General features: G+C 37.0%; 1 protein-coding gene across 3 annotated transcripts in view; it reads right to left on the bottom strand.

Annotated features, from left to right (window-relative positions):
• tdrd7.L (tudor domain containing 7 L homeolog) overlaps positions 1–25828 on the bottom strand; it is a 38081-nt gene that overhangs the window by 3073 nt on the left and 9180 nt on the right. For 2 of the 3 annotated variants that reach the window (XM_018243642.2, XM_018243649.1), the window contains exons 3-17: positions 25350–25491; positions 22471–22663; positions 19485–19570; positions 17773–17981; positions 17541–17615; positions 16818–17395; positions 14596–14779; positions 12820–12931; positions 11626–11828; positions 10553–10687; positions 9910–9996; positions 9306–9440; positions 8736–8846; positions 1504–2003; positions 1017–1177 (exon numbers count right to left, since the gene is read on the bottom strand). In XM_018243642.2, the coding sequence (XP_018099131.1) occupies positions 1017–1177; positions 1504–2003; positions 8736–8846; positions 9306–9440; positions 9910–9996; positions 10553–10687; positions 11626–11828; positions 12820–12931; positions 14596–14779; positions 16818–17395; positions 17541–17615; positions 17773–17981; positions 19485–19570; positions 22471–22663; positions 25350–25491 (2911 nt within the window). 3 annotated transcript variants of the gene reach the window in all.

Raw genomic sequence — 25828 nt, 5'->3', positions numbered from 1 at the left:
TGGCTGACTTGCCGGACAGTTTATATACACTTATATCCGACCTGGCCATGCCAGACCTGTTCATCATAATTCACATATTTTGCCACACACAAATGTCACTTTGGATAAGTTTCCCCAAAAAATGAATGTAGTATAATGTTGACTCATTGTTTAATTTGTTCTTTATCTACTTACAAAAATTCTTTACATTTTAGGTCATGTTTATGCAGAAATAAGTTTATATTTTGTAACTTATCTGGTTTTGAAGGGGTGGTTCACCTTTAAGTTAATTTTTAGTATATTATAGAATGGCCAATTCTAAGCCTTCTTCTTATGACACTTTCCAGCTTTCAAATGGGAGTCACTGACCCCATGTAGGAAACAAATGCTCTGAAAAGCTACAAATCTATTGTTACTGCTACTTTTTACTACTCATCTTTCTTTTCAGGCCCTCTCCTATTTATATTCCAGTCGCTTATTCAAATCAATTCATTTAGGGTCCAAATTATCCTAGCGGCCAAATTGCTGAAATTGCAAACTGGAGAGCTGCCGAATTAAAAGCTAAATAATGGAAAAAACCACAAATGATAAAAAATGAAAACCAATTGCAAATTGTTTCAGAATATCACTCTCTACATCATACCAAAAGTTAAGTCAAAAGTGAACAACCCATTTAATACAAGATATATATATCTATATATCTATATATCAATAAATAATTTAAATTAAGCAATTCATAATGCTACAAAATCAACACAAATGTAAGAGGCACACATAGTTAAATATGTTCAAATTACATCCGTTCCATTTTCCCCATATTTAAATTACACCTATTGCATATCAAATATACCAAGTTTATCCACACAAAATTGTTGTAACAATCTAGGAAATGTATTTTTAGGTTTATCTTATCAATATGGGATAGCAAGCCTAAACTTTGATGGGCACAAACATACAATGCCAATGCTTACTCAAATTACTTACTTACTCAAATTATTTTCTTCAAATGTGCTTAATGAATTATGAGTGATAAATACCTGCAAGCTGGCTTGTAATGGCCTGAAACGGCAAATGCATGAATTTCTCAATCAAAGGCTGAACCTTCCGACAACTGACAAGTTCATGTCTGCCATGATCAAGCTCATACACAGACACTAGACCATTTGTTAATATTCCTTTCACCAGAACTCGATACCAGCTAAAAAGAAACATGGAAAAATTTATTATTTCCCTGAAAACAAATCCCAAACACAAAGTCACATATGTTCTTATAGATCAGGCAGTTACCTCCCCACACATTTGGACACCTCCCAACCTCTGCGCCCTTTGTAAGGGCCCACAGTTCAGCAATCATGACCTTAAAGAATCAGTAAGTTTATGCCACCTTTATTTTTCTTGATATTGTGATATTAACTATGTAAACGTGACACTCTGCATCTAAGGAATAGAAGTATTAAAGCTTGTAAGCTCTAAAAATTCAACCACACAGCAGACATAATGCAACAACAAAAACATACAACTTACTTATTCTCTATTTTTGCTGCATACAGCTTGTTTTTTTCCAGAGCTATTGGCTTCTCTTCTGTAGTACTGTAGTGGAGACGCATTTCATCCATCACTAATTCCAGCTTGTGCAACTCCTGCCAAGGCTGACAAACAAAATGGCCAGGATGGCAAGCAACGGACACAAAGACATCCATGTGTTCACCAGGCCTGGGAAGAGGAAGGGCTGGTGGCATATTAAAGGAGGGAACAGGACTGCTTTGTTGCATATCAGGCTTCTTTGCAACACTTGTAGGAGATATACAGGGTCCTGATGGAAACAGTTGTGATGCCGGTGCACCTCCTCCTCGACCTTTTTCCAAACTGGACACACTCATGTTGAGAAACACATCTTTCTGTTTTTGTTTTAACAACTCTTCATTTGTTATCCGACGGTTAATACTCCTTTCAAGATCCGGAAAGTTATTTGATGTAAAAAGGTAAATGTGCACCATATTCATTGCTTCATCAATTTTTACCACCTGTGCAGAGAAGAAATATACGTATTCAGTTTTCTTATTACCAAAACATGGAAGATTGGAATATACGTTATCTGTAATTACCATTCATTTTACCATTAACTGGGTTCCTGCATCTAACAAGTTAAAATGAAATGTTGATACAAAAGGGCCTTTATCCCACAGGGCAACATAAACATGCATAACCCCTGGTCATATTTATTTGATTGTTTCTGCTCTTTATATAAGTGCCAAAAAAGTTGGCAGATCATCAACAAATATGAATACAAACTACTCATATCTGGATTAATTTCTTAAAAAAAAAAAAAAAAAATCTTAAAATGCCTTTAAAAGTTATGTGCATGTAACATCATTCAGTATTATGCAATTCCAACTATTGACCCAGAGAAAACAGCATATAGCTTAACCTTTTAAATGCCACAGATCGTAGAATCTACGTTCTGTGGCAAAGGTACTTGAAATGCCACAGAACGTAGATTCTACGTTCTGCAGCATTTCCTGGTTCAGGAGCGGAGGAGCGGCTGTTAGAGCCGTTCGCTCCGTTCCTGCTCGATCCCCTGCCCCTAGGCAACGAGCAGAGCAGGGGATCGAGTGGCCCCTGGGGCGCGATCGCCCAGGGGCCCAAAAACAGCAGCAGGCACGGGTTACTTACGTGTCCTGCTGCTGCAGCTTGCACCGGATCGACGATCTCCGCCCCCACAGCACACAGACAGGAACCACGAGGCAGATGTCTTCCAGAGGCTCTTCCTGATCGCCTGCAACAGTCTCCAGCGACTTTTTCAGGTTAGTGCAACAATTACACACACAAACACACCAACACACACTTATTACAGTAATACACACTTAGATTCACACTTACACATACATTTTTGGGGATTGGGGGGTCACTTACACTCACTGCACTTACACACATGTGCACACGCACACACGCGCACATAACATGTAATTTACCATTTGTACACACGCACACGCACATACATGGCATTGTGGCTTTTTTTTTTTTTTTTCTTATCGCATTGTTTCTTTTTTTGGCTGAAAAAAATGTTTTATTGCCATTACGCATAGCGTATTCGCTAACCGTACTGTGCAATACCTTTTGTATGTTATTTCGGTGATTATATTGCAATTTTGGGTATTTTGGTGCATTTTTAGCCATTTTATTGAATTTTTAGCCATTTTATTGCATTTTCAGCTCTGCATATGTTGTGTTCACTTGTTTCTAGCCGTATAACCTGTTTGGCCCATCTAAAATATTCAAACTGTGATTCTGACGGCCGATAACACTAGTCTGGAAAAAAAACATTGATTTTTGTGGTTTTATTGGATTTTTTTGCATTTCACCCTTTACTGCCTTATTTTGTTTTGCCTTGTAAATTTTATCTACTATATATCCATTTGGGGGTCTCTGTGCGCCACATAGTTTGGTATATCTATGCATATTGGGCATCAAAGTGTTCAGTAGACCTCTGGCGTTCATATTTAGGATGTTTTATGCTGATAAGTTACGAAATGTGGGGCATATAATGGGGTAAAATTCAAGCTTTGTGACGATTTTCAGAAATTTGATAAAAACCGTTATGTTCAGCATTGCTTTGCAGTTTGGCAGTTTGCAGTAGAAACACTTATTTACCCATATTGGATTCGTCAGAATGTGTACTTTCTGAAAATATATGGTTTTCTGGGGTCTCTGTACTGTTAGGGGGGTCTAATGTCGCATAATACACACACCAGGTGCTCATATTGCAGCGGCCAGCGCGTCAGCTGTGAAAATGTATATACACTATTGTCATTTGGGGGTCTCTGTGCGCCACATAGTTTGGTATATCTATGCATATTGGGCATCAAAGTGTTCAGTAGACCTCTGGCGTTCATATTTAGGATGTTTTATGCTGATACGTTACGAAATGTGGGGCATATAATGGGGTAAAATTCAATCTTTCTGACAATTTTCAGAAATTTGATAAAAACCGTTATGTTCAGCATTGCTTTGCAGTTTGGCAGTTTGCAGTAGAAACACATATTTACCCATATTGGATTCGTCAGAATGTGTTCTTTCTGAAAATATATGGCTTTCTGGGGTCTCTGTACTGTTAGGTGGTCTAATGTCGCATATTACACACACCAGGTGCTTATATTGCAGCAGCCAGCGCGTCAGCCGTGAAAATGTATATACACTATTGTCATTTGGTGGTCTCTGTGCGCCGCATAGTTTGGTATATCTATGCATATTGGGCATCAAAGTGTTCAGTAGACCCCTGGCGTTCATATTTAGGATGTTTTATGCTGAAACGTTACGAAATGTGGGGCATATAATGGGGTAAAATTCAATCTTTCTGACGATTTTCAAAAATTTGATAAAAACCGTTATGTTCAGCATTGCTTTGCAGTTTGGCAGTTTGCAGTAGAAACACTTATTTAACCATATTGGATTCGTCAGAATGTGTACTTTCTGAAAATATATGGTTTTCTGGGGTCTCTGTACTTTTAGGGGGGTCTAATGTCGCATAATACACACACCAGGTGCTCATATTGCAGCAGCCAGCGCGTCAGCCGTGAAAATGTATATACACTATTGTCATTTGGGGGTCTCTGTGCGCCACATAGTTTAGTATATCTATGCATATTGGGCATCAAAGTGTTCAGTAGACCCCTGGCGTTCATATTTAGGATGTTTTATGCTGATACGTTACGAAATGTGTGGCATATAATGGAGTAAAATTCAAGCTTTCTGACAATTTTCAGAAATTTGATAAAAACCGTTACGTTCAGCATTGCTTTGCAGTTTGGCAGTTTGCAGTAGGAACACATATTTACCCATATTGGATTCGTCAGAATGTGTACTTTCTGAAAATATATGGTTTTCTGGGGTCTCTGTACTGTTAGGGGGGTCTAATGTCGCATACTACACACACCAGGTGCTCATATTGCAGCAGCCAGCGCGCGTCAGCCGTGAAAATGTATATACACTATTGTCATTTGGGGGTCTCTGTGCGCCACATAGTTTCGTTTATCTATGCATATTGGGCATCAAAGTGTTTAGTAGACCCCTGGCGTTCATATTTAGGATGTTTTATGATGATAAGTTACGAAATGTGGGGCATATAATGGGGTAAAATTCAAGCTTTGTGACAATTTTCAGAAATTTGATAAAAACCGTTATGTTCAGCATTGCTTTGCAGTTTGGCAGTTTGCAGTAGAAACACTTATTTACCCATATTGGATTCGTCAGAATGTGTACTTTCTGAAAATATATGGTTTTCTGGGGTCTCTGTACTGTTAGGTGGTCTAATGTCGCATAATACACACACCGAGTGGTTATATTGCAGCAGCCAGCGCGTCAGCCGTGAAAATGTCTATACATATTGTCATTTGGGGGTCTCTGTGCGCCACATAGTTTGGTATATCTATGCATATTGGGCATCAAACTGTTTAGTAGACCCCTATGTTTATATTTAGGATGCTTTATGCTGGTAATGATACATGGACAATACGATGCTGGAAAGTTGAAGCTTTGAGGCAATTTCCAGATATTTCACCAAAACCGCCAAATTTGGCAAAGCCTTGCGACTCAGTAGTTTGGAGCAGAAAGGCATGGGTACCCATTTTAGATTCCGTAGAATGTGTACTTTCCAAAAATATATGGGTTTGGGGGGTAAACATATATTTCTGTGTTTTTACCCCGCAAAAATGCAGTCAATGTGTTGATTTTTCATTAGCTGAAGTTACCCACGGGACTGTTTGTATGCGCTAACTTCATTTTGGGGCCTCTAAATGCCAGATACTTTGGTAAACTTATGAACAATGGTCACCAAAATGTTCAGAGGAACCCTGGCAATCATATTTAGGGTGCTTTTTCTTAGTACGTAATGACACATGGGTGATATGGTGCTGGGAAGTTGAAGCTTTGAGGCAATTTTCAGATATTTCACCAAAACCGGCAACTTTGGGAAAGCCTTGCGACTCGGTAGTTTGGAGCAATAAGGCATGGGTACCCATTTTAGATTCTGTAGAATGTGTACTTTCCAAAAATGTATGGGTTTGGGGGGTAAACATATATTTCTGTGTTTTTACCCCACAAAAATGCAGTCAATGTGTTGATCTTTCATTAGCTGAAGTTACCCACAGGACTATTTGTATGCGCTAACTTCATTTTGGGGCCTCTAAATGCCAGATACTTTGGTAAACCTATGAACAATGGCCACCAAACTGTTCGGAGGAACCCTGGCAATCATATTTAGGGTGCTTTTTCTTGGTGCATAACGATACATGGGTGATATGGTGCTGAGAAGTTGAAGCTTTGAGGCAATTTTCAGATATTTCACCAAAACCGACAATTGTGGGAAAGCCTTGCGACTCAGTAGTTTGGAGCAGAAAGGCATGGGTACCCATTTTAGATTCGGTAGAATGTGTACTTTCCAAAAATATATGGGTTTTGGGGGTAAACATATATTTCTGTGTTTTTACCCCACAAAAATGCAGTCAATGTGTTGATCTTTCATTAGCTGAAGTTACCCACGGGACTGTTTGTATGCGCTAACTTCATTTTGGGGCCTCTAAATGCCAGATACTTTGGTAAACTTATGAACAATGACCACCAAAATGTTCAGAGGAACCCTGGCAATCATATTTAGGGTGCTTTTTCTTAGTACGTAATGATACATGGGCGATATGGTGCTGGGAAGTTGAAGGTTTGAGGCAATTTTCAGATATTTCACCAAAACCGACAATTTTGGGAAAGCCTTGCGACTCAGTAGTTTGGAGCAGAAAGGCATGGGTACCCATTTTAGATTCAGTAGAATGTGTACTTTCCAAAAATATATGGGTTTGGGGGTAAACATATATTTCTGTGTTTTTACCCCACAAAAAATGCAGTCAATGTGTTGATTTCTCAGTAGCTGAAGTAAAGTCCTGATCAATTTGGATGTGCTAACTTCATATTGGTGTCTCTAAATGCCAGATACTTTGGTAAACCTATGCATAATGGGTATCAAACTGTTCAGTGGACCCCTGGCAATCATATTTCAGGTGCTTTTTCTTGGTACCTAATATAGTTTGGGATATGCGGAGCAGCAAAATAAAACCTTTGAAATGATTTTTCAGAATTTTGAATTTTTTTTTGAAAAACCGCTATTTTCAGACAAGCTTTTATGTTTGGTAGTTGGGAGTAGAGAGACATAGTTACCCATTTTGTAATCGGCAGAATGTGTACTTTTCAAAAATGTATGGTTTTCTGGGGTAAACCTACGGTTTCAGGATTTTTTGCCTTGGAATCTAAAGCATGCCGTTTTCTGCCTTAGTGCTTTCAAAATTCGGTAATATACTGCCGGGAGTTTTTGCTGTACAGAAATCCTAAATCTCCCTAAAACTATACATATCTGGTATTGGCACGTTCGAGAGACATAAGGCTTTCCAAATCAGTTGGATTTTCATCCCTAAAATGAAATATTTTTCTGGTATAAATTGATATACGATGAAAAATGGTAATTTTTCATTTTTTTTTGGTATTTAGCACTATAAATTTTTTTGCACAGGTGGAAATACATGAAAACTCAGGCAGATTTAGAAAGCTCAGTTTCTACCGAAAAAAACAATGTATAGTTTTCCTAGGTAAACTATAGGTTTCCCCTCAGAAAATGCCCCTAAAGTGAGAGAGCACAAAATGTTTCAAAAACGGCTGGCATTTCGCGTAACCAAAATGTGAAATTCTGCTGGCACTTAAAGGGTTAATAAAGAAAATTCCTACATTGCAAAACAAAAGCTATGACCCACCACATCCCCCTAATTGTGCACACTTCACCTGGCCGTACAAAGTATGTTACTTCCACTTGTTTGTCCAGGTTTCCAAAGAAAGGGACGTTTAAAGGAAAGGGATGTCGGAGCCCTTTATTTTTTTTATTTTCACATTTAGCGCTATGTTACTAAATAATTCACATAAAAATCTGTATGTTGGGGGGGGGGGCGTGGCATGATGAGCAGACCTGCTTTTTGTTGGATCTGGACCGGCTAGATATCTTACATCAAGGCGTCATTCACCACCATCGCCTATATGGCAGAAGACTTCTAAACAAGCATCACCTAGAATCCGTTGAATGCTGCATGAGGCAACATTGCTACTCATGGCCCAGCCGGTGGAAGTTCCCGCCCACAAGGTTTTCATTTTATGATCATTCTGGTACATCGTCCTACAACCACTCGACTATTTCCCTAGTTTGGTTTTGTTTATACTTCTATTTTTGATTACAGTTTATTTTAAGGTCTATCCTTATTTTTATTGTTTTAACCAGTTACACAATTGTATGCATTGTTACCCCCAAGGCTCTCTATATACGGTCACAGCTAATTTTGTAGATTAAACTAGGACTTTGACACTCCTTACTCATAATGCTTGAAATCTTTCCAGTGGTGGATAGAAAGGGGATTAACGACCATCTCCAAACTCATTTATGAAGGGAAAATTATACCAGTAGCTACGCTACGAGAGAAACATGAATTTCCACAAACAGAATACTACCACTACCGTCACATCTTGAAATGTGACAATTGTACTGAAAAACTGTTATTTAAAAAAAAAAATCTATGTTTATAGAGAGCTTTATAGAAAGACATGGTGCTGGTATTTTTGCAAATAAGGCACATTTTCATTTGAATACACAAAGGAAGAGTGAATAGATAGCTCCTTTTTTCATGGTATCTTTTAACAAAGCAAATCAATGTCTAAAAAGGTTTGACTTTTACCTTAATACTGCATTCTGGGCAATTTAAAACTGTATTTCTTAGCCAAAGAACTGCATCAGGTGTCCACATGCCAATGTTGAGTGGAAGATCAGCTAAACAGCATTTAAGAGCCTAGATTAAAATAAGAAATGCCAATAAATGATTGCATACTAACATTAAAATGCCATTCAAAAAATAACTGTTTGGTATTGTACCATTGGGTTGAAGGAAAGCTAAATTTCAATTATCGAAAAACAATTGACAATCTCAATCTGGCAATAACAGCCCATTGAGTCTGTAGTGAGGAATAAGTGTTTTGTGAAGGGCTCATTTTTAAGATTAGTACCATGGCAGATGACTGGCACAAGCCCTTTGTCTATTATGAGTATTATAATTAACAAGTATACTGTATTGTAAAAGAATTCCTAATCCTGTTTTATTTATTTATTTTTAATTAATACTGGACTTGAGTTAGTTGAATTAAGCAACATACATATGGCTAATCCTGTACTCCATACATTTTTGGAGATTAAAAGGTCTACCTGTAGCCTAAAACTTAATAAGGCAAAAAAACAAAATAGAGTTGTGCACCTGAGGTGGAATTGAGATTAAATCGCGAAGAAGAGGAGGAGGAATTTCTTTCAGTTCAGACACTTTCACAGAAGCTATTGTTCCAGAATCTAGGAAATGAACATCTAATGCCCGACTGCTGTGAACATTTGTTATCTGCATAAAGAAAAAACTGTATTAGTCAGTATGAATTTTTTTTTTTTTTTTCAAAATCTGGCTCTAGATGAAATTTGGTCAGGCAGTTTGGCTGATTTTGACCATACTGCCCCTGTCCCATCAGGGAAAGTATGTCTAGTAGGAAGCTGTATCCTAGTACATTGAGAATTATCAGTCCTGACAAAAATATCTATTTGTTGGCTGGCCACAAAGTGTAGTAAACTCTGCTGCTCCTTTTCACTTCCTGCTGTTCCAATCAGCAGTCAGCCAACATTAACGGAACACATACTGAGCCTGGATGGCCCATCTATGTTCTCATTTTAAGCTGCCAGTGTCTCAAACGAGCTGGACCTAACCTTGCTCTCACATTCCCGCAAGGTCTTGCACTTGCCAGGAAGTGGTGTTTGACTCTTTTATGATTTTGATCAATCTCATTTCACACAACTGTTCACATGGTGATTTTTCTTACCTCCACACGAGCCCATTTTCCTTTGTAGTGATACAAGCAGATTTTTCCACAGAAAGGGAGGGACACATATAAATGTGATGTAACTTGCTAAGAAGGAGAAAAAGTAGTCACAATTGACATAAATCTACTTACTTACAAGAAACAAATTAATTGCAAACAATTACTTATTTACAAGAAAAATTAATTGCTTAGTGATTCCCATTAACACAGATAATGTTAAGGATTCAAAATGTGCCCATATAAAAGCATTACTTTAAATGTAAAGCAATGCTCACTTATTTAGCAAATTGTTAGTGTATTAGACTTCAGTGCTTAATGCTGTACTTTAACACCAATAAGAAGAACTGAATTCAGCTGCTCAGTGTAGTTGGCTCAATTAGAATGAATTAATATATATTAAGCTGCTTTAATAAATGTGTCAACTCGTTACAATATGTGTCACATCGTTAAAAAGATTTTTTAAATTGTAAAAAATGTTTCCAACATCAAAGTGTTGGAAAATTTAAATTGAAATTCAAGCTTCTCGGAATTCTACAAGAGAGGTGCACATGCACAATGTAAGAGATTTGTCCCAGTTAATAGCCAAAATGCCCTTGGATGGATTGAATTTGTGTTTAATTGTTAAATTAATACCAGTACAAACCTGAAATTGAAATTCACCGTCTACTTTCTGTAAAGTCTCATACAGTTTAGCCAAACCCTTTGAGGGAACCTGGCAAAAGAGGGTTCCATCGGAACAAACATTGGTCACAGTCACATTTGAAAATGACAAATTTGCCTAAAGAAAAAAGAAGAAATATCAGGCGTAAAATATTGTGTGAATACGAACATGCTAATCATTGGGGCAGAAGTTAACAGGTTAATAAAGGAAAAAATATCACAAAATAATCTTTTTTATATATAAAACCAGTTTGTAATTAGAAATAATGAATATATTATCTGTGAAGGAGCCTACACACAGTAATGACCACAAGCATGTTTTCAAGTGTAAACATACAAACTCACATGTATTCTAAATTATGTTTAGCCTGCTTAAAGTTTTAATCTCTCATATTATGTCTGGTGGCAGACATAATATGCCTCTCTGGCAGCATCAGATATGTGTTACACCAGGGAGGCAAACATTTAGAAAAACGACTACATAATCAAAGGCCAATAAGACAAAATATGGGTGTAACGCTGCAAGATTTTACAGGGCAATGACTTAACACTGGGCATGCAGTTTAGAGATAGGGAGGGGATTTTTATATCACAATTGTCATTTCAGGAGTCAAAAAAATCCCAAGGGACCATCTCTTTATGTTCTAAAAAATAAAATCATATCTAGTAAGCACACTTGTGGTGAATATCACCCTTACTGGTTGAATAAAGGTACCATAGGACAATTATAGGACAATTATGTAACAGAAAAAAACAAAATTTATAAACTAAAAGGTTAATCTGAAAATTGGTAGAAAGCACAAAGGGCAAATATTGCAGATCATCCATCAAAATGGAAAGTAATGGTTGTATGGGGGCAAAAGTTGTACATTTCATCAAAGCCAGACAGATAACTAGAAAATATTCAAATAAATATACAAATACTCAAATGGAAAGTACTTTGTACACTTACACGTGATCTGTGGACAAAACCAGTTTTTGATATTATTGTGTTCTGAATTTCTAAGCAAATAATACAAAACATGAAAATAGTAAAATATATATTAGCATAGTTACCTTCAACTGTAAACTTAATGAACGGTCATAAAGTTCTTTAAGACAAGCTGCATTAATGTTAATGTCATCATCCCCTGAGGTATCATAAAGAACAACCAGAGGCTTTTCACTCTTGTGCAGTATTTCGACTGCCAGTATCTTTCCACAAGCTTTCGCCTCCAAAGCCTTTATGATAACACTATCATCACAGAAAGCTTCCAAACCTGTGGAAGATAGGCATGCATTAATTTTTAAATGACAAAATATTCTAAGGCCTGTGCAACAAAGGCAACTAATAGTGATCAAGATGGCCTTAACTGATGTAGCCCGCTCTAAGGAGTCAAGTACGTTGAAAAAGTGTACCACTTTTTTTCAAAATTAATGAGATCAAAATTAAATTAAATGCTGATGTATACTCATGTTTTTTACAATAACACATTTGCTGTGTAGTATGATTAGTAGCCACAGTTTTGGTATGGAGTGAAAAGGTTCTATAGATACTGATAGCACTTGCATAACAACATCAATGTATGGTCATTAGGGTGCAGTAATTGTTTCTAGTTGTCACCAAGGGTGTAAGAGATATTTTCACACTGCTATGTATAGTTGGCACTATAAAAGCATACCGTAATATTATTACAGATTTGCACTTTGTTGTAAATGATCACTACACACAAACCAGCAATAAGGACAAGGTAGAAGTGAGCTAAACGTCTGCTGGATAATATTTGGGTTTAATGATAAGGATTAGTGATGTTCGGGTTGAGAAAAGCTCAACCTGCACCCAGCCGACCTACCACACCGATGTCACAAAAGGGGCAGGGCAGGTGTGTGCCTATAAAACCAGAAGTCTAATGTCACAGGTGGGGAGAGCAGGCAAAGGAGCTCAACCCAAACCCCCCCGTGACCCTCAAATGGTGCAGCAAGGTCGGCCCAAACCTGCCTGACCCGTGGGTTTGGGGCAGGCCCGCACATCACTACGAAGGATGGAAAGCCACAATCAGCATAGTTAAAATCCTTTTATCTGTTCTTGTAATCTGGGAATAAATTACCAAACCGATCTTTTGGTAATCTACCATATGTGGAAATGTAGCCATAAACGGGATTTGTACTCTGCACCTCCAAATGTGCATGAGCACAATGTTATAATGACTCCTTTTGAGCTTTGCAATAACAAGGAAAACATTATTTTGAAAAAATATGATTAAACTTTACCTGCAAGTCTGCATTTTGTTGCTTGAAACGGAAGTGTGTAGAATGGTTTTCCTAATTTACACACTTTGGTGATGTCAACTGTCTCACTAAACCCATAATCCACATAGCAGACCTGGAGTTAAATAACAAATTATATATTACGCCATCTTGTTTTAAACTATGCACTTAGATATGTTTATAACATTTATTTGCACTATTTGATTTACTTTGGTAGATATATCCTGGAAAAAAAAGTCACTTGTACTTTAGATTCAGAAAGAAGCTGTAAGCTCAACTCAAACCACAGCTTTCAGTTTCAGTGTAAATGCATGTTTCCCTTTACAGGTCAATGAAATGTATGTGTTGAGTTTGACTTGGCAATTGCAAAGCAATGCTGTTCTTTTGCACTCATTTTCATGAAGGCTTGCAAGGACCATGTATATTTTGGGAAATCAAGGTGTTATACACAATCATGCGTGTGTTACATTTTTTTTGTCATTACTATTCCCCAAGGAAATATACTTTTATACAGTTTTGTAATGAAGTCATGAATACTGACTATACCCCAAATATGTTAAGTCAACTGGCCTGTGAATATTAGGGATACACCCAATACACTATTTAGAATTCAGCAGAATCCCTGAATCCTTCATTAAAGCTTCGGCCGAATACAGACGCTAATTTGCATATGCAAATTAGAGATGGGCAGGGGAAAAGTGAGAAAAAACATTTTTTACTTCCTTGTTTTGTAACAAAAAGTTACCTGATTTTGTTTACCCGCCCATAATTTAAATATATGCAAATTAGGAGACTCCTGAAAATAATAAATTGATTTTTTAAAAAACATTTTATACAGTTGTTATGAAAATGGAGCATATCTTGCAAAGAGTGATATTAGAGCTTGCCACTTTCATAATTATGTCCCATTGTGAGATATGATTAAAAATACATTGTCTAATTTGCTTTCATTATGTGAAATGTTTAGACCATGCTAACTTCTGTGCTCGAATGCCAACAGAACAGCACTAGTGTCTGGCAAGTGAATGGGATATGGCTGCTGTGAAGTCTATGGAGATCATAATTGCAAGTGTGAAATTAATCATTTACATTACTGGTTTAACTATATAGTTATACACTGGCACTCAGTCTGCATTACACACACAAAAAACAGAAGAACATAGCTTTCATGATGTTTACTCAACTTCTTTTTAATGAACCATTAAGATACTCTAAGATGGGGAAACGGATTTGCAATTACAATTTTGATGCATTTTGATTGGTTGCTATGGGTTACTGCCCAGATGCATATTTGTCCAGTGTTTATAAATGAGGTCCAGTGTGAATAAAAGTGACAGGCCCAGAAATGTGATTAAAATGTCCTGGCTTTAATGTGAACTCCACAGAAATGTCATTCTACACAATTTCCAAAAAGAAATTTGAAGTGATTTTAAAGTCATTTGTAAGTGTACATGGAAAGCATTCTAAAACCAATTAAACTTTTTATTAATGTATATTGGAAGGTTGCTTACAATTACAGTATATCTTAAAATGGGATCAACTTTCCCTTAAACTCGAAAATAAAATAGAAAGATGAAGCAGGCATTACAGATTTATAAAAGAAGACAGTAAAGTAATGTAGTAAAACAGCAATCAAGTTGGGAAATATAGAAACTAAGAAAATAATAGGCATAATTTTTTTTTTTTCACTTTCAAAGTTTATCACTAGTAAGATACAGTAATAAGGTCTAAGGGTATTGGCCACATAAAACAAAAATAATGAAAAGAAAAACTACAAACCTTGATTTTTTTGTCTTCTATTGCAGATATCTGTGCCCGCAGCCAAGCATCTTCCTCTGCTTTTGCAGCCACCAACTGACCAACTCTTAAAGGGCGAACCTGTGCAGTAGAACTTTTGCTGCAGAAGTCTTTAAGTTCATCTTCCATACGTTCCTGAGCAGCAGAATAGTCACGGCCAATATACCTAAGAAATAAATATTTTATACAAAGCTTGAGAAGAATATGGAAGGTTCAAATTCTTACAATCTTTTTATCTTTAAGCTTAAAAAAAGGAATAACTATATCACATGCCTTAAAATAAATAACTAAAGAAATCATTTCTAAGCATCAACCAAATAAACAATAACTTCACGTTTTAAACTCCCTTTTGTATGGAAATTAAAAATGAAAGCTTTAAATAGAATCATTATGAAGCATGTGTATAATGATTTGTTTGTATGTTTATGTGTAACTTTATTATAGTATACTATATTAGTATACACAGCTCTGTAAACACAGCAAGGACAAAATATGTATAAATTTACAGAGATTAAGTAACATGTAGTAAAGACAGTATGAAGAAGGTCCCTGCTGAATCATTATGAAGCATGTGTATAATGATTTGTTTGTATGTTTATGTGTAACTTTATTATAGTATACTATATTAGTATACACAGCTCTGTAAACACAGCAAGGACAAAATATGTATAAATTTACAGAGATTAAGTAACATGTAGTAAAGACAGTATGAAGAAGGTCCCTGCTGTTCGAATCATTATGAAGCATGTGTATAATGATTTGTTTGTATGTTTATGTGTAACTTTATTATAGTATACTATATTAGTATACACAGCTCTGTAAACACAGCAAGGACAAAATATGTATAAATTTACAGAGATTAAGTAACATGTAGTAAAGACAGTATGAAGAAGGTCCCTGCTGTTCGAGCTCACAATCTAAGCAGGTGGATAACCAACAGGCACAAATAGGAGGGCAAAGTTCAACAAAAATTTGGGCATTGGCCCTTGAGTGTCAAGAATGGACAGAAAATGTTGTAGCACTACAAGTGGATGGATCTGAGTTTTTTTTTTTTTTTAAATTAGAGTGTGTGTTTTCTACAGAAGAATTCAGGACTGGAATTCCAGATGTAGAGTGCAGCAAGATAGAAAGGTTTCAGATGGGAGATAACTGAAAGAAGGGGAGGTGATGGCCAGTATATCTTGGTTTGATAACCCCTGCTTCAATCAAGGTATTACAGACCCAACTTATGGTTTCAGTTTTGCCTTAAATTCCATTATTAACTAGCTATAACCATTGTTATCAATTTGTATTGCCTTCTGTATCATTATAATCCCTAAAAGATGTCAGTGGGAGGTGTGCACTGAGATCCAGACAGAAAGGTGTGACATCAAGTCATAATGGAAGGGTAAAAACACTTGAATACGTACTTATTACTTATATAGAAAAATACCATAAACATTTGACTTTATTCTCTTGTATGTAGCACAATTTTACTGTTTAGTGCTAGAAATAACAAAAAATATATGTATCTCTATTAAAACAAGCAAAAAGTGTGTTCAGCGCAAGCCCTATTTATTGAACGAATGTTGATAATTTTGCCCCTTTAAGGTGGGAAGGAGTATAAGGAGAAAACTTTTGGTTATCAGAGATGGAAGAAACACAACTTCAGAAACAGGATCTGTAAAGCAGCTTGCCAGGATAAATGGAACAAAGACAAAAATAACTGCAAAATGCTATAAAAAACAATCAAAAGCTGGGGATTTTTTTTTGGTGAAAGGAGTGAAATGTTGAAAACACTTTTCGCGATTTCTTAACTAAAATTCAAAGACTGAAATTAAAACTTCTAACACTGTGGTTTAAAAATGACCAGTCCACCGAGAAGCAGCCTGCACTGTTTTCCTTCTAACAACCTCCTATGAACAAGGACAGAGATCACCAACCCCTTGAATGTTGCTCCCAGTGGCCCTTAAAGCAGGCTCGCTTGTTTGAATTCTGTTTTTAATTCCTGAGGTGGAAGCAAGTTTTGGTTGCATAATACCAGATGCACTGCCAAACAGTGACAAATATATATATTATTTTAATAAGTGAGGAAATAAACACAATTTATGGTGGAGGACTCGGATGTCTTGACCCTACTGTCAAGAACAAAGAAAAAAAAAACATTTCTGCTTAATATTAGTGATATACACTTAAAAACACAAAGACATATGGCCTTCACTCACCTTATAACCACATCATTAGTACTGTTTAACTCCACAACAAGCACAGAGGGAGAAGCCTCAGAAGGTATGACCAAAGGGGGTGGAGCCATAGTCATATCAGGTTCTTCTGAGCACAAGGGTGGCTCTCGATCGTGGAGTTTTTGTGGTATATTATTGTTGACTGAGGGATTACTATTTTGGACTGCCCTTTCAGCTGATTTACCATAAAGGATAGCTTTAAAGGGCTCTTCAGAAATAAGGTCAACCGTGCAAATGTCAGTAAGGGAATCTAAATTAAAAGCTTCAATGGGCAATTTCTGCTTGAACATGTCCTCAAAGACTTTGGGTAAAGCATGATACCAAAGACCATTGCTATACTTAGTCAATATGGTTGAAATTTTTTCTTTAAGTTCATCTTTGGGGATACTGCCTGAAATCTGCAGAGGTGGCGGTGATGATGGGGTTGAAAGAACAACAGGCACATTTGGTTTTGCTTGGTCATTACTGCGATTTTGAATATTCTTTGTAGAGGGCTGTTGTTTTCTTGTAGTTGCATAAATAACTATTTCTGTATGGCCACTGCTTACAAGTTTCTGAACCTGAAATAATAAAAAAATCAATTGTTTTTGTTCATTAAAGTTATTTTTAAAAAGAGAAAATCATGTGTGTAAACTATAAAGACACAGGGCAATTTGTGTCACAGAAAATAACCTTTCATGTAAGCTGCAAAGTGCCCTGCAATACCTGGACATTCCTTCGGTATTGGCATTGACGCATGCGAAACACTCTAGACTTGCTTCTGCAGTTTTGCAATTTCTCCTGTACGACAAAGTGCCCTTGTGTCATTGCCCCAACAGTGTCCCATTGTGAAACCAAAATTCTACTGAATACATGACTTGAAAGTTTAATAACATACACCACATTTAAATATATTATGAATAAATATATGAAACAGAATAAAAAAAATGAAAGTTACCGTGCATATGTGTGTCCAACTTGGAACCTGTTTTAACACTTCTCCACCCAAATCCTGCTTGTAGGTCTCCTTGTATAACTGAGGCAACTTCGATAGCCATAAACCATTACTGTGCTTGTTCAGAAGCTCTTTCAGGTTATTTTGAATCACAGGGAGGTCAGACTGACCACTGCCAATTACAACTCTTTTGTAACTCTGTGTATGATTGGCTAAAACAAAAGGAATAACATTAAAAGAAGAACCAAAACAAGCCAGCATCTAATACTTCAGTTATGAGATCTATTATAGCAAAGGCCTGTGAATTCTTGCTTAAAGGGCACCTTTAAGCAAGGTGAGGGCTAATAGAGTAGTTTGTTTTTTAAAAAATTGCCTCCACCAGCACTAGGACAACTGCACCAGGAGGGAGATCCTGGCTTGAGCAGCCATGTTGGGGAACATGTATGCGCATAATGACTGAATGCCACAACTTTCTCATTATGCGAATGCGGTCAGAAGCTCATTATGTGCATGCGCTCTACACAACATGGCGCTCAAACCGGGAACCCCTTCCTGATGAGAGTGTCCCAGCACTGGCCACTACTGTTATCCCAACCAGAGTGCGTGCTCTATTAGCCCCCAACTTTGGTTTCGGAAAATATTTTCGTCCAACAGGTGCCTTTAAAGGTATTGCATAAAATAGCCCATATGTAAAACACTGCTTCATTAAAAAACATTTTAATTAATATATGCTTTTCGAGTACTATGTGCATTTGCATAATCCTAAATAGAAATTGCTATTTTAACTACTAAGGGCCACCCCCTGGTTCATACGATTCAGTGTGCTCACACATAAACCTAAGAGAGCGCTGCCTTTTATCTCCAATCTTCCTCCTGTAACAATTAGGGCTGCGATTTTGTCGGGAGATCTCGGCAGGAGTACACAGACCATCACAAAATGTTGGCTTAAGGAAAAAAGATGTAAAAGAGCAAGCTTTACGAATGTATTTCCGCACCAAACCGGTTAAATTATTTAATAGATAATTTTAAATGATCTGTTCTTTATTCTGAAGGTATAATTTTCCGTTATGGGACCTTTTTGTAACGTGCAGCATAATGCTTTAAAGCTAGTAAAGCATTTAAACATTCAAAAGTGTTTTTTTTTTAAACCATGAAAATGTATGTATGCTAGCTTAGTTATCATTAAGTACTTGTTTATTACTGAGAAAAGGCAAATCAGTCAACAATAATAAAAATTATTTAAACAGAGCATTGTCCATATTTAAGATGTTTCTGCATAATATATCCATATCTGTAGTATACTCTGGTATCTGTGGGCTGATACTTGCAAAATCCATGTGGAATGTATTTGAAATTTTCAATATGCAGCTAATTCTCTTCTAAAACAATGTTTCAATATATATTATGTTTACTGTCATTATGGGTTTTTTGAGTTATTTAGCTTTTAATTGAACAGCTCTCCCATTTGCAATTTGTAGCTATCTGGTTGCTTGGGTCCTAGCAACCATGCAATGATTTAAATAAGCAACTGGAACATGAACAGAATAGGGCCTGAATAAATTATGTAAATGTGAACCACCCATTTAAAGGATATGTAAAAACAAATTAATGTAATTATTCCTCTGAAATTCATAGAAATACGTAAAAAGGGGGTCTGTTCACCATTTAAGATCAGAACAAAAATCCTTTTGTATTTACCTTTAGATTATACATACCATTTGAATCGGTAATAGGAGTGGGCAATAGGGGTGACTTAACCTCCCTCTGAAATCGGGGTGGTAGTGTTACTTTCCTCTCAGGCCTAGTAAAGACAAAAGATGCAGAAACCCATCCATCAGCACAGTTAGTACAGTTTCAGTAAATCAAAACCACTGGAAGGGATGCAAAATCTGAAACTCAACCAAATAATTAAAATGTATTTTTGTCACCTTTCTTAAATAGATAGAGCAGTTTTCCTTTATATCCTTGTTGGAAAACTTAGATCAGATAAGGTGGCCATACACAGGCACCCCCGACGGCTTCCCCGATCGAGATCTGTCCGAAAGTTGGCCAGATCTCGATCGGATGGGACAAAAAATCCCGTCGGATCGCGACCGCAGTCCCGCGATCCAACCACCCATTCGTTAGGATCCGATCATTGGGCCCTAGGGCCCACGATCAGATCAGCCCGATATTGCCCACCTCAAGGTGGGCATATCGGAGACAGATCCGCTCGTTTGGCGACAACGCCAAACGAGCGGATCTCTCCGTGTATAGCCACCTTTACTCTTGGAAAGCTGTGAGCCATTTTCTCTTACTTGATACATCAATACAGTGTGCCCTTTGCAGACCAACACACTAAGCAAACAAAATGTCTGTTTACAAGCATTTGGGTTAGGCAAATAATCAGAGGTCATTTCCACTAATATTGACAAGATGATAAAACAGCCTTCTGCTCTTGATGCCATAACATTACGTCATGTGTATTTTTATCAATTTTTATCAAGCTTGATAAAAGGCCATTTGAGGCCTGAAACGTCACTGTGATGCCCAGAAGGCTGCAATAAAGGCATTTTTATTAATTTTTAAGATTGAGTGGTGCTGTTCAATTACAATTTCTTCAATATTGACCAGTGATAAGTGGCCACTGGGGAACCTGCACTACAACTTAAAAAGAAAAAGGTGTAAGAAGTCGTGCTGACTGCTCCTTTTACATGAGCAGGGTTATAGGGACAAAGGAGCTGGTCCAGAGCTAGCTATAAACTATAGCCTAAAATATTTTTTTTTAATTTATTTATTTATTTATTTTACACAATCCTCTTGGTTTCAATGAACTTCCGTGTTTCATCTGGCAATATGATCTTTTTAGAACAACACATTTGTATACAAATCTGAAATATGATTGATAAGTATACAAAGATACCACTTTCCCTGAGATTTGAATATACACCAACTACTGTTTATGCTAGCAAGTCCAGCACAGCCACTGTTACTGGGAAGAGAAGTTTACTGTGGTTACCAGCTCAAGTTTCAATACATACCATGCATATCTGTGGGTATACATGGTTTGGTTTTATATGAACAATGTTCTTCTCTGTAATATCTCATAACTGTATATAAAAGTTTTATTAACTACACATGAAAAAACACATTCCATAGCTATTGTGTTTTTTCATGCTAAAATTTTGATAGAGTACAGTTTGATATGCCCATGAATAAAAATAATAGAAAACTATTTTTAGTAGGGATGCACCGAATCCAGGATTTGGTTCGGGATTCGGCCTTTTTCAGCAGGATTCAGATTCAGCCGAATCCTTCTGCCTGGCTGAACCGAATTCTAATTTGCATATGCAAATTAGGGTCGGGAGGGAAATCTCATTGTCACAAAACAAGGAAGTAAAAAAAGTTGCCCCGTCCCACCCTTAATTTACATATGCAAATTAGGGTTCGGATTCGGTATTCGGCCGAATCTTTAGTGAAGGATTCGGGGGTTCGGCCGAATCCAAACTAGTGGATTCGTTGCATCCCTAATTTTTAGATGTCATACAATGGCAGCCAGAATCTTTAGGTGCTCTCTAAGCTGCAGGAGTATTCAAATAAAAATTAATTGTGCAGTGCTAAAGCTTTCTTTACTTGTATTTCTTCTACACTGTAGCAACAAATACCATTCTGAAGCAGTTATCTGGCATGATGTTAGTGTCTGTTTTGTTTACTGAAAATGTAGTATAGTACATGGAACAAACAAGAATTTCATTATGAATTCAGTATACTTGCCATTCCATTTGAGATAGTGAAGCCATATATTAAATTTCAAATACTGTTTTATATTAATAATTGAAGAATTGTAGAATAAGCCCTTCTGTGCCTTAAAATATCTTTTAATCTAATTCATCCTAAATCACTTTCCTGGGATTAACACTGCTTATAAATTTCACTTTTGATTTACAGCAGAGTGCATAGAACTATACATACACCATAATAAATATACATATGTTAAAGAGCATAGAGGGTTTTGGCAGCAGCCACTGTATTCGTAGCGGGTTGCTGCTGAACATATTGTGAAGGTGTATTTTCCGATCTTGTCAAGACTGTACACATCCCTGCTCCTATATATTTAAGTTATAAGCTATAATGCAAAAAATACTCTTAGGGGCAGATTTATCAAGGGTCGAAGTGAATTCGAGGGAATGTTCGAAGTAAAAAAATTCGAAAGTCAAAGTAATTTTTTAGATACTTCGACCATCAAATAGGATACTATGACTACGAATTCGATTTCGAAGTAAAAATATTTTGAATATTCGACCGTTCGATAATCGAAGTACTGTCTCTTTAAAAAAAAATTAGACTTCAATACTTCGCCAAATTAAACCTGCCTAAGTGCTTTGTTAGCCTATGGGGACCTTCTACAACCATTTTCTAAGTCTTTACACACCGAAGTAAAATTGTTTGATCGTACGCTAAAATCGTTCGAAACGATCACACGATTTTACTTCGATCGTTCGAAGGCCAAATTCTGTGAAAAATTCTCCGACTTCTATGTTCAAAGTATTTTAATTCGATAGTCGAATTTCGAAGTATTTTTAACATCGAATTTCGACCCTTGATAAATCTGCCTTGACATTTAAATTAAAGCAATTTAAACCACAGACTGATGTCCTGATCCAAAGGCCATCAGATCCACACTAACTAGCACATTGAGTGGTCCACTATACACAGTATTACCTGTTCATATTTGGTAGGTGCCTTTGCATTGGTGCAACACCAAACAACTGAGGAATAGGCTGTGGTGAATATTCAAATGTCCGGGGACCAAAATAATTCCCTTTACCCCATGGGGGTGTAGGTACGGGTTTTCTTATCATCATCTCTTGTGGAGGAGTGAAACCAGGTTGCCTTAATGTTATTTTAGGCTTTCCTGTAAATTAATGGAAAATTATGTCATGCTTAACTACAAACATACTATACGAACTAGAAGATTATCATTAAGGGACTGATTTATTAAAACTCAAATTAATCTCAAGTTTTTTTATGTACGACTGACGCTCCGAATACTCAATGTTGAATTTTCTCTGCAAAAACAACTTTTTCGGACTAGCTGGAGAAAACCGCAACTTTTTTGGAATATCCAGTGCAGATCACAAAGTCAAGAAACGACTTCAGGTACATCTGTCATTGACTTCTACATGACCTCAACAGGTTTGAGATGGCGTTATTTCAGATTTGGATTTTTAGCAGTCTGTAAAAATGTTCCTATGAAAAAAATGTTTTCCCCCTAAAAACCTCGACCAGAAAAAATTGAGGTTTAATAAATGGGCCCCTAAATGTTACATTTCAAAAACATGTTTTAGACCCAAATCAAAAACCATCTTAAAGTTTAACAATGTTAAAAGGAGAACTCCACAAAAACATAAGTTATGCTTTTTGAAAAGTAAACATAATTTGCAATATACATCAATAAAAAAATATGCAGGCTTTTCATGGTTTTTAATGGTTTCTGACAGTTCCCTAAGCCTAGCCCCCTGCTGATCTGTCTGACTACTTTGCCGAGCTGGCTGACTACTGTTACTTTGTATCAACAGCCAGCTGTCTTCAGCCTGCATCCTCCAAACCCCACAATTCCCTGCACACATGATTTCAATAAGAAAAGGAACATCACAGTGCAATGCATTGGGGGTTATGTAGTTCCTGCATGCTGCCTGTAAGCTCTGGAGAAGTTGTTACAATTTGTAACATCAGTGTTTAGTCCCTCCGTCCCTGCCAGGATTTCAAATGATGCAGCTGGATTTCAGCATAGAAAATGGCATTTATTCATACTTTTTGAAGAAACGGGTAACTGTGATGGGTATATTAGGGGTTTCTGTGTTATGTGGGCCTCTTTATCAAATTTCGGAGTTCCCCTTTAATAAAGTCAAACCATTTTCATTTGAAAACATTGAAATCAGCTGTTAGACATACAACAAATGAAAATGGCTTAAATGCTGGTAAAAGCCGTGTGTTTGCTTCAGAAAGACTATAGTATAAATAAATAAGCTGCTGTATAGCCATGGGGGCAGCTATTCAAGTTGCTGGAAAAAGGAGAAAAGGCAAAGGTTATATAGCAGATAAAACCATTGTATTGGACACAGCTTATCTGTTATGTGCTATGTAACTTGTGCCTTTTTTTCCATCTTAAATGGCTGCCCCCATGGCTACACAGCAGCTTGTTTATATAAACTATAGTAGAGTTTCTGAAGCACAGCTTTTACCAGTGCATGCTAACAGTATATCATGTTACTTTAAAAAACTTTAATTCTTGGTGTTATGGTTTCTAATGCATCTTCCATGTTGACTAAAAAGTTACGTACACAACATAAGGCATTTTATCACTGCCAAAGCTCAAAAATATGGTAGTTCTTAACCAAAATCAAAGATAAACGACATAAACAATTGGAAAACTTAAAATAAGTTATATATTAATTGAAACTGGCATATTGCTGTAGAATAGCTGCTAAATACAATCCAAAATTAAAGGGATTCTGTCATGATTTTTAAGATGTATTTTTTATTTCTAAATTACACTGTTTACACTGCAAATAATTCACTCTAAGATATAAAATTTCATTCCTGAACCAGCAAGTGTATTTTTTTAGTTGTAATATTGGTGTGTAGGCAGCCATCTCAGGTCATTTTGCCTGGTCATTTGCTTTCAGAAAGATCCAGCACTTTATGATGGAACTGCTTTCTGTCAGGCTGTTGTTTCTCCTACTCAATGTAACTGAATGTGATGCAGTGGGAACCTGGATTATTACTATTGAGTGCTGTTCTTATATCTACCAGGCAGCTGTTATCTTGTGTTAGGAAGCTGCTCTCTGGTTACCTTCCCATTGTTCTATTAGGCTGCTGGTGGTGGAAAGGGATGGGGTGATTTCACTCTAACTTGCAGTACAGCAGTAAAGAGTGATGGAAGTTTATCAGAGCACAAGTCACATGACTTGGGCAGCTGGGAAACGGTGGTTAATAAAGCTCTCTCCTTGATTAAGATAATTAATCCCACAGCTACCTGGGGAAATTATATAAATTCTGGGACCCCCTGGTAAAATACAATCCCAAAAGCTCGTCTAGACTAATTCATATGTATAGAAGGCATACAAGCTGTTCTAACGTACATCTGGTTGATGAGAACTATGCAATTCCATATGCCTGCTTAAGGGCTAGTCCACACAAGGAGATTCGGGAAGATTGTCGCCTGGCGACTAATCGCCTCGTCTTTTGAGCGACTATCTCCCCGAACTGCCTCAGCATTTTTTCCTATAGGCTACAATGAAAAGTCGCCTGCGCTAGTATACACGCGGTGATGCGTTTTCAATAGTCGCCAAAGTTGCCTCAGTGAGGCAATTCGGGCGACTATAGAAAACGCATCACCGCGTGACACTGCTAATCTATCACATTTGCAGAATATTTGCATTGTGCAGGTATGCAGTGGCCTATGGGGGAATTCACAAAAGTGTAATACAGTTCTTAAAGTGTTTGTCGCCTAATTGTAATGCTGCCAAATTTTAAAAATTTTGTATACATAATAATAAAAAAAAAAACAAGAAAGGTTTACTATAAGAGTTTCTTACCAAAATGAGAGACGGGAGCAGTAGATTTAAGTCTCATTTGACAGTTCACTTGATGTCCACCTTTCTTTTTTGAGCTTCTCTGGTGGGCAACAAGCTCTGCAATTCGGGCAGTTTCTTTGCAGGCTACAGCATAGCAAGTAACCTGAATTGGAAAACAGAAATATTCAAGTGATGTGTTTCGATAATCAGCCCAGTTATCGCTTATAGTCATGTGCAGTCCTAAAGCTGGGGCTGCTCCATGTGCACTTAGTCAAAGAATTGCAAAGGCTTGAAGAAAAGAGTATGTAGAAGGGAAGGAAAGGCTTATGATCTGAAGCCATACCTGTGAAACATTGTGAAGGCTGTGATATAACATATGTATGCAAGGCTGCCCATGGAACTAGGTCACTAGTGTCTAGTATATATCTGCTGCCAGAAGCAGCAGGAATAATTATGGCTGCGGCAAGACGAAGTATAAGAATGCGGATTCTTCGCAGGTG

Source organism: Xenopus laevis, chromosome 1L (genome assembly GCF_017654675.1).
Source record: "Xenopus laevis strain J_2021 chromosome 1L, Xenopus_laevis_v10.1, whole genome shotgun sequence".
NCBI classification, from domain to species: domain Eukaryota; kingdom Metazoa; phylum Chordata; class Amphibia; order Anura; family Pipidae; genus Xenopus; species Xenopus laevis.
This window is presented reverse-complemented; position numbering and strand designations above follow the sequence as displayed.